Genomic DNA, 18,586 nt, shown 5'->3' on the forward strand with positions numbered 1-18,586 from the left:
TGCATACAGTGGACTTTATAAGAAATATATAGGCCTTATATTGCTTTTTAATCGCTAATGGCATACAGGCAAAAAAACAACAACAAAAGGCAAGCGACCCAAAGACTGAACCCATATGCGATAGATTGATGATGTGGAGGCAGGTCTACAACAGCTTTGGATTCGGGCGTGGTAATGAAAGGCCCAGGAGAGAGATGGATGGAGGAATGTATGGAAGTAGGCCACTGTGATGGATGGATGGAAGTGTGAAGAGTGAAGACCCTAAAACAATGATACCCAAAATTTTTGTCTCGTAGACCCCTTGCCATGTTTTAGGTAGACCTCCTGCATTTTTTGGAAAATTCACCAGATGTTTTTTTTTTCTCACTGTTGAAATTCAAATTAAAATGAAGCAAAATAAAATTTAATATGCATGACATGAATTTTTATCATTATTATTAAATTAAATTATTATTAAAATTCATCCCGTCCATTGTATGTTTCATTAGTTTAATCCTCACAAGAAACATTGAGGTTATGCCTTCATTTTAATCAAATATATTAGGTTATCACCTTGTGACTGCAAGTTAATCTCTTTAAATCTATGAAACATGTCTGTTAAATAGACTATATCCCATTTCGCTTTTTTTTTTGTTTGTTTGTTTTAAAATCATATAAGATAAGATAAGAATTGGATCTATAGCACCCAAGAACTCAGAAAAAAATAGTGTCAAACATAAGCCTTTCGACAGCTATCATACATCAGTTTCTAGCAAAGAGCAGTTGTATGGATTTTTGCTTCATAACAAAACGTATATAATAATGTATACTAGTCGACCCACGGCGTAGCATACGCCGCTATTTTACCTTAGGTCATTGCTACCTATGCAACCACAGTGAACCCCGCACTTTCATGGGACCCGCGCTTATTTTGTGTGTAAATTATTAAATCAAACCATTTTATAACTTATAACAGATTTACCGCGGCCTCCTGATTTACCAGGAGCTCCTGGAAATCTCCTGAAATTGCAAAATATACGAAAAAAGTCCAGGAAATCTCCGGAACTTATTAAAATCTTTTGAAAACTCATAAAAATATCCTGAAATATATCGACAAATTGTCACTTTGGGGTGTCATTCAATATGAAAAACGCCAATCCAATGCGCGATTGAAAAAAAAATTGTGAATCTTGTGAAAGAAGCATCTCGCGCTTCAAACTAATGAGGAATTACTTGAGGTCAACAATTCTCGTAGGTAGATTGAAACATTTGGTAATTCTTGCTATTGAACGTGATCTTTGTAGGAAATAGAATTATTATGATATACTGTATGACTTTGCTACACGCAAGGCTCGTAAAGTAATTCTGTACGTAGTAAAGAATGAATAAAATGCAAAGACGAATTTATTTTCTAATACAAACTCTTTTTTTTTTTACTTATTATGCGTATCCCTACCCAAACTTGGCCCATGCGAAATCCGTTTCGCATAGGGCCCAACGATGGTTAAGTCTGGCCCTGATATTTAGTGATACAGAGTAGATTAATTGTTCTTCCCCCCCCCCCCCCCCCCATCGTTTGTTGTCGCCGCTAAAGTTACGTGGGGTAACTCTAGTCCGACTTGCAGAAATAAAAGGGGGATCTTTCCATGACTTCTTGGTGTCCAGACTGTTGAGCCATGAAGAGAATTATATGCATAGATTGTTATAACTCTGATGGTGATGCGGATGCAGGTATTTAAGGACCCCATATAAAGAGAGGAGGTGTCAGTCACGTGACTTCTCAACTTCAAGACGGTTCAGTCCCGGTATAGCAGAGTTCAGCACGAGACGGATAGGCCAGTAGAGTTTGATACAGTGGTCCAGGAGTCGATACGGTGATAGTTTAACTAAGGTGAAGCATTTGAACTGTCAGTCACGTTTTGCCAAAAGGTAGGCCTACAGTATTGGCTGTTGATTTAATAAAGTGTTACGTTATTTTGGAGCCCTGAGTTGCCAAGTTCTTTGAGTTGTTTGTACCGTGTGGTGCAATATGCATACAGCCTGGATAGTGAAAGTGTTTGCAATTTATATACAATAAGACAAAGAGAACAAAAAATACAGTTATATCATTTTATTTGACTCAGGTATTGATACTCGTCCTTCTACCTGTTGGACTTATGTTCTCTAAGGGGATTCCAGTGCCCATTTGAGAATCGTTTCACTTTGTACTACTCCTTGATAAGGTAAAAACTTGTCTCTTGTTTTCTCTCCCGATGGCAAAACAGTACGGTGGGGGTACTTCGGATCTGCAAAATGTATATATATATATTATCAGAGAAGCAAAATATTAGTTGCTCTATCAAACAACCACACTTTGAGCTTCTTGACGTACAGAAATGTTTTTTTCTTGTTATCAAAGCTTGACTGAGATAAGGTCAGGAAAGTAAAGGATAATCACTAAATGTAGAAATCCTTCAGGATAAAAGACTTAAAAGTAAAGTAGCAATTATACATAAAACAATGAAATTAATCTTTAAATACAATACCTAATAAAAATTCTCAGAAAGACAAAGATAAAGGCACATTCCTCGTTCCATGTGCTAGGACAAATTAATACAATAGCTCCTTCTTCCTTAGTCCTTGGAAGTGTTGCCTTAACCAGCCAGGAAAACCAGTGACTTGGCAGAATTGAAGCCATTGTTTAACATGCACGACTAGATGCATGACACGTAGGACGTTATCTTTTTTTTTTTAAGTAACCTCTGTATTATATAAGATAAGTGACTGTGAAAGCTGATAGGAGTGTGTGACAGAACGAGGCCAATAGATTCTAAAAGAATGGGTGGTTGGGGGACACCACACAAGAGATATATAAAAAACAAGGTTACAAAAAAGAAAGAAAACAATCGGTTCTCGAAGTGGTCCACCCATGCAGCTAAAAAGGCATGTTTCAATATTTTTAAAGAGAATATCAGAATGAAATTCTATCAAAAGTATTTTGTTCTATTTATAATTTTTTGGTTTCGATTTCGAAGAATTAGAGTGAGTGCAGTATTTTACGTGACCACGCAACCCAGTTGTAACCTACAAAGTTTGCCAATTCTAGTGAAGACTTAGCAGTTGTCCGCCAGGTGTCTGATTAGTTTTCTGTTTGTTGTCCATAGATGAACTCTTGTTTGGGAACAGAACGAGAAGGTTCTGTCTTTGGCAAGAGATTTTACTTAGCTTTAAAATGTGAGCCCCGTAACCAGAGCTCTCTTCGACTGTCTCCTTCAGAGACCATCTTCTGCTAGCTGAATTTCTATGAGCAAAATAATTCTTTATAACACTTACAGGAGCAGATCGTTTGTTTATGCTCTTCTCTTTAAAACTAATACATAAGTGTCTGACAAATCGATGCTGACAAATGATAAGTTGTGCTCAAATACTGTCCAGGGATAAGTGACTGATTCATTGAAGCTGACCAATGATACGTAGTGCTTCTATACTGTTTTGGGATAGGTTTCTGACCCATTGCAGCTGACATATGATAAGTAGTGCCTCAATTCTGTCCAGGGATAAGTGTCTGAAACATCGCAGATGTTAATTGATAAGTAGTGCTTCAATATTGTCCAGTGATAAGTGTGTGACCCATCAAAGCTCACAAATGATAAGTAGTGCCTCAATACTATCCAGGGATAAGTATCTGATTAATCAAAGCTGACAAGATAAGTAGTGCTTCAATACTGTCCAGAGATAGTGTCTGATCCACCGAAGCTGACATATGATAAGTAATGCCTCAATATTGTTAAGGGATAAGTTTTTGACTCATCGCTGATGTCAATTGGTAAGCAATGCTCCAGTTCAGTCCACCACTATCAATTTTTTTATGAAAATCTGCACATTGAATACAAGCAGGCATGTTTAAGTTGGACTAGAGTATTAAATGAATTTCACATTTATAACACATTATCAATATATTTGAACTTAAAACTATCTTTTAAAATAATTCGTGCTGGCAAAAGTAAATCATGTATAGGAACATTTTCACTTACTCCATATCTGGCCTTGATGACACTATTCCTAGTGACATCATATTCACCTGTCATGAACTTCCCGTTCATTACAGCGTCAGCAGACGAAAATTTCTTAGCAAAGTCCTGACAAGGTTTACATTGTGGGTTGTAAAAATTAACCAACCACTTGTCATTACTGTTAGTAACATACTCATCAAAGTTACTGTCCGTCAACGCAACCATGACTCCATGTGTCTGAAACATAGTAAATTTAGCTAATAACTGTTTAAAATATAACTACATAAAACACTGAACCATAATCCTTAAATATAAAAACAAAATATAATAAAATACTTAGAAAGAAACAACGATAAAGGTACATTCCTCTTTCCATATGCTAGGACTAATTTGTACAAATGCTCCTTCTTCCTAGTGCTATTAGAGCATGGAATGAGTTGCCTGAGCCAGCCAGGAAAACTAGTGACTTGGCAGAATTTTTAAGTCATTGGTTAACATGCATGTCTAGATGCATGACGCGTAGAACGCAATCATCATCTTTTTTTTGAAGTAACGTCTGTATTATATAAGATAAGATATGATAATTTAAAAAAAAAAACTTTATTAAAATTAGTTAATTTTTAACTGAAACACTTTATTACATAGTTTCTAACCAAATTTATATTCATATTATAAAAGCTGTATTACTTTAAAAAAATTTTTGTTATTGACAATTTTTTATTCTTTTTTTCCCTTTAAGTTATTGTTATTGGTTTGTCATTGACTTTTAGCTCCAAACATCTAGTACAACTCAATTGATAAAGATGTATAAATTAACTTTGAACAAAAATTCAATATAACCTTTATTTTTTGACAATATTCATAGAAGAAATAGATCTAATTGTAATGAACTAAACTGATATTTCAAAGAATTCTAGCAACAAAACAAAAACACGTCTCTTTTCTCTCTCTCTCTTGTCTCTAGATAGTCGCCCGAAGCACATTTGCATTACGCTAGACCAGTGATTCCCAAAGTGGTCTATATAGACCCCCAGGGGTCTACGAAGACTTCCAAGGGGTCTACGAAAGTTAAAAAGGAAATTGGGGGTCTATGAGATGTGCACGGGGGTCTACGATAAAGAATCTTAATTCAGCATGTTGTGACTTTAATTTTAACAATTGTAATTTTGTTCATACACACATTAATGATTTGTACCATAGAAAATCCTTAAATTTTTTATCCTGCTGATTGAATGAAAAATTGTTTTGTTTAATTTAATAACTATATTTAAATAGTGTAGTTTTGTCTAGTTATAACTTAAAAATAAATAAATGTAAACTGTACAGCGTTAAATATTTGAAATTGAACTTCATTACTTCCTTGTCAAACAATGTGCCATTTTTTTATGATGCTATGAAACCAATTAAGCTGGAGGATCATTTGAGATGATACCACCCTAATAAAAAGAAAAAAAGTTTGCAACACTCAAAGATAAAGTTCAGAATACACCCACAAAAACTCTCTTTGACATGACATTGAGAAAATGATTATAGTAAAAACCTCACATGATAGGCAAATTATTGATTTTACTAGCCATTGAAGAAATAGTAAAAAAAACTCTTACACAAACTTATATCATTAAAAGAATTTCATGTTTGGGTTTTGTGGCCGGTGTCTTGTTTTGGGCCTCTTGGTGAAGAATGCAATTTTGAAGACATGGTTGACATTCTCTGGTGACACTCCAAAAGGACAAATTTCAATGGTCCCAATTTTGAGCTTCCGGAACATATGTTTTCTCATTATGATGTGTACGGTTCTGATGTGAAAAATTTTAGGTGGTTCTATCGGGATAGTTTATAATAGGTGTCATCTTTCTTGTATATCGAATGAGAGCTTGTCCATTTCTCGTTTTTACAATTCACTATTAGTTTCTTCTTTTCTTCCTGATAAAGTGCGATGTTCAAGTGTGTATTTGTTTTCTCACATTTGGCAAGTGTGTCAGCCTTCTATTTCCTTCTATTTAAACATTGGAGAACAGGTCACACAGTATGTTCGTACAAAAAAATTTGGATGTTCCTTCAGATTATGTGGATTATAACATCCTAACCCAAATCTCCCGACGGGAGATGCGAGCAGGCAAGGTGACCACCGAACATCAGTCCAGGCATCATGAGTTGTTTCATTTAGGATACATCAGAGTTTGTCAAGCTTTGAATTACTATTTTTAATATTAAAAAAAAATAACTGTTTGGCGAACTTGGCCGATTGGCTAGCATGGTAACTGTTAGCTCCAGTGCTCCTATTTCTTCTCTGTGGTTAATTTTTAAATTATTTTTTCTCCATTGGGACATTCAATAAATATTCCAGCTCCTCTGTTTGTGGTGGCTTTCTGAGAACCATCCATGCAAACTCTGACTCATTGGTTGTTAGGGCAATGGATTTGTAGAAGAGTTCACTAAATTCTTGAACTCTGTTGGAATATAGTCAAATTTTTCTTTCTTCTTATATACGTCTTTGCAAATGAAATATTTCTGCAAACAACAAATTTCTCTATACAGCTGGCAGAGTCAGCTTTGTCTGGTAATGATGTATTTTTTTATTCAAATTATTATGGCTCAAGAAATCCACGAAAAACTGCTCTTTGTGAAAACTTTTACTGTGATACTTAAGGCACATTAATATTTAATGTTTTGAAGAACTACTTCATAAAACAACAAATCCCTATATGAAAAATAATCTCCATAGTAACGGATGGTAAGCTTGCAAACCTTTAAAAAATGTGTTTAGTGATAGTAACGATACATATTAACTGTTATATAATGGTTTAAATTTGAATTTTGTTAATACATTTATTTTCAAAAATTAATTCACCTTCAAATGTAGGTTTAAAAAACCTTTTCACTATTCGTGTCACTGGCTAGAAATTATTTTAAACAAAATTTTCAAAAATTCAATATAACTTAAGCAGGGGGTCTACGGATAACCAAAAAACATGACAAGGGGTCTACGAGACAAAAAAGTTTGGGAACCACTGCGCTAGACACTATTTGTAGTTTCATCATCATCACTGCATAGTCACCTACCAATCTCTTGCTTCTTTTCGTCACCTTGGAAACACAAACACACACACACACACACTACATGACAGTTATGCTTTATCAAAACTGTGCCATTTCCAGAAAATCTCCTAGAACTAGAAAGTGTTTGCTGATTGGCTCTATGTCCCACTCTACCTGCTGTTGTTGTGTCCCTGTGTAAGTCTGAAGTGCCTCAGTGAGAAACGTTTCACATTGTTCTAGACCTTGATACGATGAAAACGTGTCTAGGCTTTTCTTACCCTCCTTGCAAACCAGGACGCTGGGGGTTTGACGGATCTGAAACATTGACAAGGGTGGAAGTCATATTACCAGACGAGCACAATTTTAGTTACATTATCAACCACATTTTTTCCCCTGTATTTTCTAAAATAAAATTATGGCCGCTAAAATTGTTCCTTTAATTTTTGGCCCACTCCTCAAAAAGTCTTCCCCCCCCCCTTGCTGAACTTGAGTGTTATTGTTATGTCATTTGCATTCGAAACACATTATTAATACATTCAAAGTATAGTTTAAAAGAGTGTAGGTAGATGAAAGTAACACATTATTAATACATTCAAAGTATAGTTTAAAATAGTATAGGTAGATAAAAGTAACACATTATTAATAGTGTTACAAATGAACAGTGATAGGTAGAGGTCAACGTATGACCCCGGCGAGATGACACAGCAACTAGTGTTCCCTGGAATCTACATGTGCAAACAAAGACAGGATGTGACGTGTCCACACGTGTTGTTCCAGGGGACGAACAGATCTAAGTAGGGGGACAATTACTAATGAACAGTGACAGATAAAGGTCACTACGTGTGACCCCGACTTGATGACACTGCATCGAGTGTTTTCTGGAATCTACGTGTATAAATAGAGACAGGATGTGACGTTTCCTCACGTGTTATTTCAGAGAATACTAGCCGTGTTTGTGCAACTTTGGACAAGCGATTAGGGACTCTATATAAGCCAGAGAGTTAATGTGAAAGTCAGTCGTATGGAGTCGTGAGTGAGCCGTTACAGTCGATACAGACTATGTAAGACGTGTGCGGCTCTGTGGAAGAGAAATGTGTACGACTCGATGCAAGTTAACTAGGGTAGAGTTAACTGGAGTGGACTACTGTCGTTAAAGTCTATACAGCGAACTACAGTGGACTTGAGCCGTTACAGTCGATACAGTCGATGTAAGACGTGTGCGGCTCTGATGTGGTAGACTAGAGTACGACTTGGTTCAGCTTTGGGAGACCTGGAGCGACACTGGGAAGTGTGTCGTTGGTCTGTTACGACTTGGTTCAGCTTTAGGAGACCTGGAGCGACACTGGGAAGTGTGTCGTTGGTCTGTTCTGTGGAATACGGCTCGAGGAAAGTTGAGAAGAGATGAATTGCAACGAAGTGAAGAGATGAATTGCAACGAAGTATAGCTAACTGTAAACTGACAGATATTGTACAGTCTTCTACGCTACATGTTACAGTAACGAATTGTTAGAGTTAATAGTCATTAAAGTTATATGAAACTGAAAGTTTAGTCGTCAAGTTCTTTGCTGTGTTTTTATTTGTGTGCCTACTAATACATCTAGCCAGAAGATTCAGAAATACGTAACAATTGGTGTCAGAAGTGGGATCTTTCTGGCTAGAATGTGTTCCATCAAACTTCTTATTGAACTTGACATGAAAGAACTTAGACATGAGCTTCGAGAAAGAGGTCTAAAGCTTAACGGAAATAAGGAAACGCTAACAGCACGTCTCAGACAAGCCATGTTGGAGGAAGATGAGAATCCAGACACTTGCCAATTTGAAATCAAACCTAATACGATGGAGCTCCTGAGAACTTTGCAATACAAAATGAACTCGGTGAAAGAGAGCATTAAGGAGATAGAATCAGAAATCAACACTAGATTTTCTTCATTTAACCAGTTGATTAAAGTCATGAATGAGAATGAACAAATAGCTACCACGCCCAACAAGACTGAAGAACAAACAGATACAATAAAAGATCAAACGAGAATCATGATGAACGAGCTACTGAACACTCAGCAGTATCAGATTGAGTCGACAAATGAAAGAGCTACACCATTGATGAACAGCGAACAATTGTCCAACCAAGTATGTGGCGATACAGACAATTACGATAGGGATGCTGGTGATGGTTGTGCTGTCTGTGACTGTGATAGCAAACCAAACGAATGTGGCCCACAAGAAATGAAAAGAGACGGTAGCTGTTTCTGTTTCAACGAAAAGCAGAATGAGACCGCTGAAGAAACAATAAAAGAGACCTATAGTTTGACCGAAGCTTTAGCTATAGATATACCTGATATGAGTACCTCAACTAGCCAAACAGATCAAGACAACGTTGGGTCTGCGTCCAAGCCTGTTGCTGTGGGCCTTAAAGACTTCTGTCTATCAGCCATTGTCTACGAGAGGAACTCGAAGCTTGATTACTGCACTCATGCGTTTGACAAGAACTGTACGTACGTAGCTATGCAAGAAGACTGTGAATGCCAAGAAATACACCAACAAGCTCTAGACTTAACAGAAGCTTGTACAGCTATCAAGGTAGGCGTGAGAAGCCCTGGTGATAGTCAAGGAATTACAATAGAAACTGATGCTGAAGTTGATGGACCTTTGCACGTTGAATGTTATCAACCTGCCCCACAGTCGAGTCCTCCAGACTCGGATGAAGGTGATGACGTGTTTGACAACTTGCCTTCAAGTGGACTTGCAGCTCATTCGCAAAGCACCCATCGAAGAATAATGCTGAAGCAACTTGTTAGATCAACAGTCTTGATGACTACAGCTATGAAATGCAATGCCTTCCTATGTGCTAAGTCGCTGCCATCAGCATTGATCGACAGGAAAGCAAGACAACGACAACGACATCAACGCAACCAAAGAAATATCAAATTGAGGAGGCGGAGAAAACGACATATGCAGAGTGCAACGTGGATGGCTCCAACAAGATCAAGATACAAACCCACCCCTTCTCCCACTGATAGACCCCCACCTGCATTTATGAAACTCCATAGCCCAAGTTGTTAGAAAACAAGCCCACCACTTCTCCCACTGATAGAACCCCCCACCTGCACTAATGAAACTCCACAGCCCATTATTTTAGAAAGATTCTGTCCGGGACCATAAACCAAAGAAGAAAGCCTTACGAATCAGTTGAAAGTGTGAAGCCACTAAAGAATAATCTAAGAACATTCCTCATTAGAATAGGTTTGATGAAGTATAACAGAGGTTTTAGAAGAACGATAATCAAGTCAGAAGCAAGAAGGACAGAACTAGTGTAAGATGCCAGAACTGTGAAGTGAGTAACCATCTGAGATAGAACTGTACAAATAAAACTGTACAAGAAGATCAACCCAACAGACATCGTACAAACCCAAAGTCAGTTGCTGTTGTAAGAAGAACATGTGAATATTGCTGTACTGTGATGAACCTGTGTATCTCTGAAGAAGCTCTGTAAAAAGATGCTGGAGAATGTAAAACTCAGCCAGTGAAGCACGAACTCGTTAGAATGCTGATGAATTTTCTCGACAAGAGTGCCCAATGTCGTCATCTGAAGATCGATGTTTCCATACCAAGATTGATGAAAACATTTGTGAGGACCTGCTGAAAAATGAGGATTTGGCTCCCATTCTTCTATGGAAAGAAGATGGACAACGGCCAGATTGAAAGAACATCTCTAAGAAGGGGGCAACCACCAAAGCTTCCTAATTGATCGTCGATCGATTTCATCAGTATCGTGATGAAGTAGAATCTGTTCGGGACGAACAGATCTAAGAAGGGGGCAGTGTTACAAATGAACAGTGATAGGTAGAGGTCAACGTATGACCCCGGCGAGATGACACAGCAACTAGTGTTCCCTGGAATCTACATGTGCAAACAAAGACAGGATGTGACGTGTCCACACGTGTTGTTCCAGGGGACGAACAGATCTAAGTAGGGGGACAATTACTAATGAACAGTGACAGATAAAGGTCACTACGTGTGACCCCGACTTGATGACACTGCATCGAGTGTTTTCTGGAATCTACGTGTATAAATAGAGACAGGATGTGACGTTTCCTCACGTGTTATTTCAGAGAATACTAGCCGTGTTTGTGCAACTTTGGACAAGCGATTAGGGACTCTATATAAGCCAGAGAGTTAATGTGAAAGTCAGTCGTATGGAGTCGTGAGTGAGCCGTTACAGTCGATACAGACTATGTAAGACGTGTGCGGCTCTGTGGAAGAGAAATGTGTACGACTCGATGCAAGTTAACTAGGGTAGAGTTAACTGGAGTGGACTACTGTCGTTAAAGTCTATACAGCGAACTACAGTGGACTTGAGCCGTTACAGTCGATACAGTCGATGTAAGACGTGTGCGGCTCTGATGTGGTAGACTAGAGTACGACTTGGTTCAGCTTTGGGAGACCTGGAGCGACACTGGGAAGTGTGTCGTTGGTCTGTTACGACTTGGTTCAGCTTTAGGAGACCTGGAGCGACACTGGGAAGTGTGTCGTTGGTCTGTTCTGTGGAATACGGCTCGAGGAAAGTTGAGAAGAGATGAATTGCAACGAAGTGAAGAGATGAATTGCAACGAAGTATAGCTAACTGTAAACTGACAGATATTGTACAGTCTTCTACGCTACATGTTACAGTAACGAATTGTTAGAGTTAATAGTCATTAAAGTTATATGAAACTGAAAGTTTAGTCGTCAAGTTCTTTGCTGTGTTTTTATTTGTGTGCCTACTAATACATCTAGCCAGAAGATTCAGAAATACGTAACAATACATTCAAAGTATATTCTAAAAGAGTGTAGGTAGATATAAAAGTAACTTCTACTTACATTACATTTTTGTGCTGTGACATGATTAATTGTGATATCACATTTACCCATCTTGACCTTCCCCTTCAATGCAGTGGCAGCAGACGACCATTCTGGATTAAACTTTTGACAAGGTATACAATTTGGGTTGTAAAAATCAACGAACCACTCGTCATCACTATTCATAACACTCTCTTCAAAGTTACTGTCAGTCAACACAATGACATCTCCATCGAGATCATAGCTCTGAAATAGAGTTAAATTCGATGAAAACTACAATGTCTTTACATATAAAAAACATGTGTGAAATCAACTAAACTGGTGTAAACGTAATATATTTTTGATAAATTAGCTTTAAAAAAAACTTTAACAAATTTCTCTAGTGAACAAAAACTCAATCTAACCTTTATATTCGCTGATTCAAACTGAAATAGAATAAATAGATCTAAAAGTAATGAAATAAATGGATATTTTAAAAAATCTAGCTAACAACAAAAAACACGTCTTTTCTCTCTCTTGTCTCTAGACCGTCGCCCGTTTCACATGTGCATTACGCTAGACACTATTGTAATTTCATCATCCTCACTAATCTCTTGCTTCTTTTTTTTTCACATTGGAAACACACACAAACACACACATACCCTTTCAATAACAGTTAGCCTTTACTAAAACTGTGCCATTTCAAGAAATCTCATAGAAATAGAAAGTATTTGCGATTCGTCTATTTTCCACTCTACCTGTTGGTGTTGAGGTGTTCTTCCATAGGTGTTAAGTACCCGATTGAGAATATATTCACATTGTTCGATACCTTGATAATATGAAAACATGTCTAGACTTTTCTTACCCAGATTGCAATGCAGGACGCTTGGGATGTGTTGGATCTGCCAAATGGGAAACATTGACAAGGGTATTAGTCCTATTACCACAGAAGCAAAATTTTAGTGACATTATTTACATTATCAAACGACCACAAGTTTTGAGTTGCTAGCCAAAGAGAACAAGAAAAATATTTTAATAACTTTTCAAAAAGACAATACCTCCTTTATACAATTTATAGTGATTATTTTTCATTTAATAATAACAAATGAATGTTAGATTGAAAAAAAAAGGAACATTCCCCCCCCCTTTTTTTTTTCCAATCGAGAAAAAAAAATCCTTGTTAAGTGATTGTATACATCTACTGACTTTTTTAAGGAAACCTCAGAATTTGCGCTATTCAGTTTTAGCTTTATCATCATAGGAATCCTTGGGCCTTAGGCCTCTTTTCTTTGCCTCTTTTTGGGCTTTATGTGCCTCTTTTATGGGCCATCTTGCCTCTTTTGTGGGCTTTTTTTTTCTTATATGTTTTTATTTGTAAGTTATCATAATTCACAAGTATTAAATCATAAACAATTGAAAAGTGATTAACCTAAAAATATAATAATAGTAATTGAAATATTATCAAAGACATACTACCTAACCAATGAACCCCCTAAAGACAAAAATGATACAAGTATCCTCTACTCCAGAACAATCAACACAATATCAGATATCCCTGACCCCCAACACCCTATTTCTGGAAAACTACATGAGCATTGTACAGGTATATGAAAATCAAACTGACTTTATTATACTTTGATCATTCTGTAACTCTATGTGTGCAGGAAACCAGGGTGCAAAACGTTAATTTATGTATGTAGCAAAATCGGTAGAGCCGTAAATAGAGGTATTGTAAAAAAAAAAAGGATTTAGTTAATATAAAAGCATGACCTGATACACACCTTCTTTTATACATTTTTAAAGCAATTTTTTTTTAAATTCATGATGTTAGAGTAAACAAGCAATAGAGAAAACAAATTAATTTAAAAAAAAACATCAAAGCTTATCTACTGAAAAGATCATGTAATTACGGCCGCTTATCTGAAAATGGCAGGGTTTAGCTCTCTTTCCTCTATATAAAACAAAATGAATCCATTAGTACTATTTACTAATTGGTAATTTTTTAGATTGATTGGTGTATTACCATCGACTATGAATAATAATGCAAAATTTCTACTTGATCAGAGAATGGTAAAATAGGAAAAAAATACGTGTCAAAACGTAGTACTAGTTTTAAATTTATATATACATCCACATCTCCCATTAAGTATCATTTATTCTCCTTATTTCGATAACAAACATCCTATACTCTTAAGTGAGCAATTCTTGTTTGTTTGTATTTATATATATAAATTTTATTTCGACGACGGATCTAACGATTTTCTTTAAAATTTCAAGGTATATGCATATTAGTGAGAGAAAAATTCTCAACTCATTTGCCACATCGGGAAAACTCGAGGTCAACAGTTATATCGGTTTGAAAATGTCTCATTATCGAAAAATTAATTTTGGCTAGATTTGACACCGCTTACGTCACTAGGCTCACAGCAGTACATTAAGACATTTTCTTCGCAAACAAGAACATGTTTTAATGAATCCATTGGCGTAATTAAACATTTGCGCACTGTCTTATTGTAGATTGATCTATTATGAAACTATGTCGATGCATGATTAGTTATTGTGTTTTAAAGGCTTTATAAATTGTTTACACTTTAAATTGCGTAGACCCGTAAGTAGCTTTTACTTTGTTATTTTGCTGGTGAATTTTTGCAATGTGTTTAAACTTCGAAGTCTACTGTCCCATACCAAAACACAGGAAATGGTCATAACACAGCTTTTCTACTCCTTACTTGCACACACTGAACATGATACCCAGGGCCGGCCCTAATATTTGCGGGGCCATATGTGAAATGGATTGCGAGCGGCTCAGTCACGGTAGGGATAAGGATAATAAGTGAAATTAAAATTTTGTATTAGAAAATAAATTTGTCTTTGTATTACATTTTTACTAAATGAAAGCTGACAATGCCGTTTTGTTTTATCGCGCGCAGGATTGCCGTTTATCATATTGATTGACACCCCAAAATGACAAAGTTTTCTATTTTCAGTACATTTTTTATGAGTTTTCAGGAGATTTCAATGATCTCAGGAGATTGCCAGACTGATAGTATATTTTGCAATTTCATGAGATTTCCGGGAGCCCTGTTGTAAGTTACAATGGCTTAATTAAAGAATTTACACCTAGAATTAGCGCGGAGCTTATGAAAAATCCGGGCACACTGCGGTCGCATAGGTTGCAGTGACCAATAGCCGGCCCTAATGATATCCAGCTCGCGGTCAACGAATTTTCATCACGCTGCCGCCTACTTTGGTTTAACCTTAGACCTCTGTAAAACGGAAGTCATGTTCCAGAAATACCCCAATAAATCTAAACAGCCCCAAAGATTAACGTGATCATCATCAAACTCCATTAGAGTGAGGGCTTAAGAGGCTCAAATCCTCTCTTTGCAAAAGCCCTGAACAGAAACCCTCCTGTCTTGCGTAGTGCATAAATGTTGCCATACAGGTCGAGAATTTTGGGTCGAGACGGAGATCAGCAAGTCTGGGGCAGTCAAACAGAATATGAGGCACGGTTTCCTCTTCTTCCCCGCAGCAGGGGCACCGTGAGTCAAAATTTGGCCATAGCCCGAGAAATATGAGCCAACAGGACAGTGGCCTGTCCTGCACTGTGCTATAATAGCTTGCTCAGGCCAGGACAGCCTCCACCACGGGGAAGTGCGGTCAGGGCGCCTCATGCGCTCCCAGACTCCACGGGCTTTTTGGGACTTGTCCCAGCACTCAAACCACTTTTCCATTTCTGTTTTTTGTATTATAGCCAGGGCTTGATGAAAGCTTACAGCCTGATCAGTGGGTGGAATTTGCCCTCCCTAGTGGGCCAAAGAGTCTGCAATTGTGTTGCCGTGGTAGACAACTTCACATATCTGGGAACCATAGTATCAAATGACGCATTGCTTTAAAGGGAGGTTGATTTGTGATCAGGGTTAGTCGTGCTTTTGGACGCCTCCAAGCGAGAGTGTGGTGAAATAAATCGCTCCGCCTGCCTACAAAAATCAGTGTCTACCAAACAGTGGTTGTCTCAACGCCTCTTTGTGGGTCTGAGACATGGGTACTTTATAAAAAGCAACTAAGACTTCTTGAACGCCTTCACCAAAGATATTTGCACACAATCATGGAAATACGTTGGCAAGACCGCACTACAAACAGTGATGTTTTTGCAAAATGGTATGAACTTATAGTCCGACCGTCACGCTGGGCTATTTTACTTTGTTACAAGGTGCACGTTTACCTTATAACGTAGAGATTTTGTATCACTTGATGCTTTGTACTAAAGTCATAATGAATATACTAATTGCAATATTAAATTCTGAACGTAACGAGTTTAGAAGTTACACTGCAAAAACTTTCTTCTAAGCCAATAATAGCCAAATAGTTTTACGCAAAAGATGCAATGTAAAACGATACGACGTGAGCTGCGGTTTTTCTACACTGTTGGGGGGGGGGGACTTGAGTGACTTTCTATTCTAATTGTCATGTACAACTACATTGAGAAGAACTAAGAGAACGAAAAAGCAACTCTTCAGATTGATAGTCTTTAAGGGAGGTTGATAAACGTTTGATCAGGGCCAGTAATACTTTTGGACGCCTCCATGCAAGAGTGTGGCAATATAAATCGTTCCGTCTGCCTAAAAAATCAGTGTCTACCAAGCAGTGGTTCTCTTTACTTCTCTATGTGGATCTTAGACATGGGTGCTTGACAGAAAGCAACTAAGACTTCTTGAACGCTTTCACCAAAGATGTTTGCACACCATCAAGGACATGCATTGGCAAGACTGCACTACAAACAGCGATGTTCTAGCGAACACCGATATGAACTTCTCGACAGTCACGCTGGGCAGGGCACGTATCCCGTATGAGGCTCTAAAATCTGCCAAAGGCTTTTTAGTGAGCTTAAAGATGTTCGGCATCACAGAGGTGCTCGAACGGAAACGCGATGTTTTTAAGTCTCTAAAGGAAAAAATGCGCCATTTTAGTTTGTTACAAAGTGTATGTTTTACCCAAATAACGTAGAGATTTTGTATCACTTGATGTTTCCTACTAAAGCCATAATTGATATATTAATTGCAAAGTTAAATTCTGAACGTAATCCTTTGAGAAGTCACTTTCTACCAAGCCAATAATAGGCCAATAGTTTAACGCAAAAGATTCAATGTGAGATTTGTTTTTCGAGACTACAGGTAGATTTTTTATTCGAATTGCCATGTATGGTATGTACAATGTCATTTAGAACTAAAAGAACACAAAAGCAACACTTCAGATTGATAGTCCTCTACCAGATCGCTCATTTTCTTCATTAACAATATAAGTTTGGGTAAATATTTTTCGTTAATAGATTATTCCTCCGAGCGAGGCTAGGTCACCTGGTACTAACAATTATTCACCAAAAATTAATTAACGTTTTCTTTATATTCTGATTCATGTCCTGTCAGGTGCAATAAATACTTGTACAAAGTTTCAACTTGATCCGAGAATGGAAAATGGGAGAAAAAACATGATTGAACTTTTTACCAGACAGACAGAGTGAGTTGATATATGCTTTGTAAAAACTATGGGGCATTTTCTCACCGCCCTATTCCTGACCCCTCTAGAAAGAATCCTGGTTAAGCGAATGAATGGAAGACCTTTAAACCATCTGCATTATTCTACCCGATACACAGGCAACCGGAGGAGGTTACGAGTGGGGCAACCACCCTAGGCCACGCACCTTAGGGATGGGGGGGGCGAGAAAAAGAGAATCTTTTGTCACAGTGAGCCAGTCATACAAATGTTCTTGACCCTGTTGTGATACTCGCCAGGGCCCCTAGGTTTTCTCAGCCCCATAGATCTGTGTCTGAAATGGGTACTTCATTTTTTTTAAAATTGTATGCTAACATGTTCGTAAATCATATGAACTTTCAGATGTCGAATAAAACAAAACATAGTGTTGATTCTAAATGTGTTTCTTAAGATCAGTGGAAGTACTTTTTTTTCCTTCTTAAAGTTAAAGACAAACCTCTGTTTCTCTTTTACACAGAAACGTGGCTGTTTATAAGAACTTTAATAATATACCAGGATATATCACTTACAAATGTAATACTCTGTAAACATCTAACTTTGGTAACGAAAGAAAAAAATTATTGTAACTTACATTATTGTTTTAAAAAGGATTTTATGGTGGAAACATAATTCTAGTTACCAGAGTGTTATATTCAGATAATAAAAATGATTTTAAAACTGTAAGTTTATCTAAAAAAAAAACTATAAAAGGCGCAACAGGTGAACATAAAATGTCGATCATAGCAAATATAAGAAACTTTAAGTTCTGATCAAGTTGTACTGACGAAAACAAAACGATGTTTATTGGTATTACTTATAAAAGACATCGATGAAACTTATTCTGTTACTGGATAGTTTAAAGAGAGCAATAGAAAGGCCAAATATTTTAAAATACATTTGTGAATAGTCTAAGAATTTCGAAAGTAGGTCTACCTATATGTTACATCAAGAATAGAAGGATATGTGCCAAATTCATGTCATATTAGATTTGTGAGACGCTTAAAAAATAAATAAGAAGTAAATGGACAGATGAACTTACTCAGTTCGATTTCAGTAATAGCTACGTTCGAAGCTGAACCAAACTAACAAGAACCATCATCAAAATACACGTAGCTTCATCCGTCGCATTAATTATTTTTTTTATATCATTAAATTTGATGAACCATAATATTCAAATACAAGAACCAAATCTAACGTAATACTCAGTAAGACACAAAGATGAAGGCGCA

The 18,586-nt window shown here is 37.1% G+C and overlaps 1 protein-coding gene across 2 annotated transcripts in view; it reads right to left on the bottom strand.

The window, feature by feature from the left end:
- Positions 1-2,074: 2,074 nt before the first annotated feature.
- Positions 2,075-18,586, bottom strand: part of LOC106067169 (uncharacterized) — a 79,523-nt gene continuing 63,011 nt past the window's right edge. For both annotated transcript variants that reach the window (XM_056015971.1, XM_056015970.1), the window contains 6 exons: positions 12,584-12,727; positions 12,251-12,271; positions 11,868-12,092; positions 7,185-7,325; positions 3,993-4,208; positions 2,075-2,264 (listed from right to left, as the gene is read on the bottom strand). In XM_056015971.1, coding sequence (XP_055871946.1) covers positions 2,187-2,264; positions 3,993-4,208; positions 7,185-7,325; positions 11,868-12,092; positions 12,251-12,271; positions 12,584-12,727 — 825 coding nt within the window. In that variant the 3' untranslated portion in view covers positions 2,075-2,186. The remainder of the gene's footprint in view (positions 2,265-3,992; positions 4,209-7,184; positions 7,326-11,867; positions 12,093-12,250; positions 12,272-12,583; positions 12,728-18,586) is intronic.

Source organism: Biomphalaria glabrata, chromosome 17 (assembly GCF_947242115.1).
Source record: "Biomphalaria glabrata chromosome 17, xgBioGlab47.1, whole genome shotgun sequence".
NCBI classification, from domain to species: Eukaryota; Metazoa; Mollusca; class Gastropoda; family Planorbidae; genus Biomphalaria; species Biomphalaria glabrata.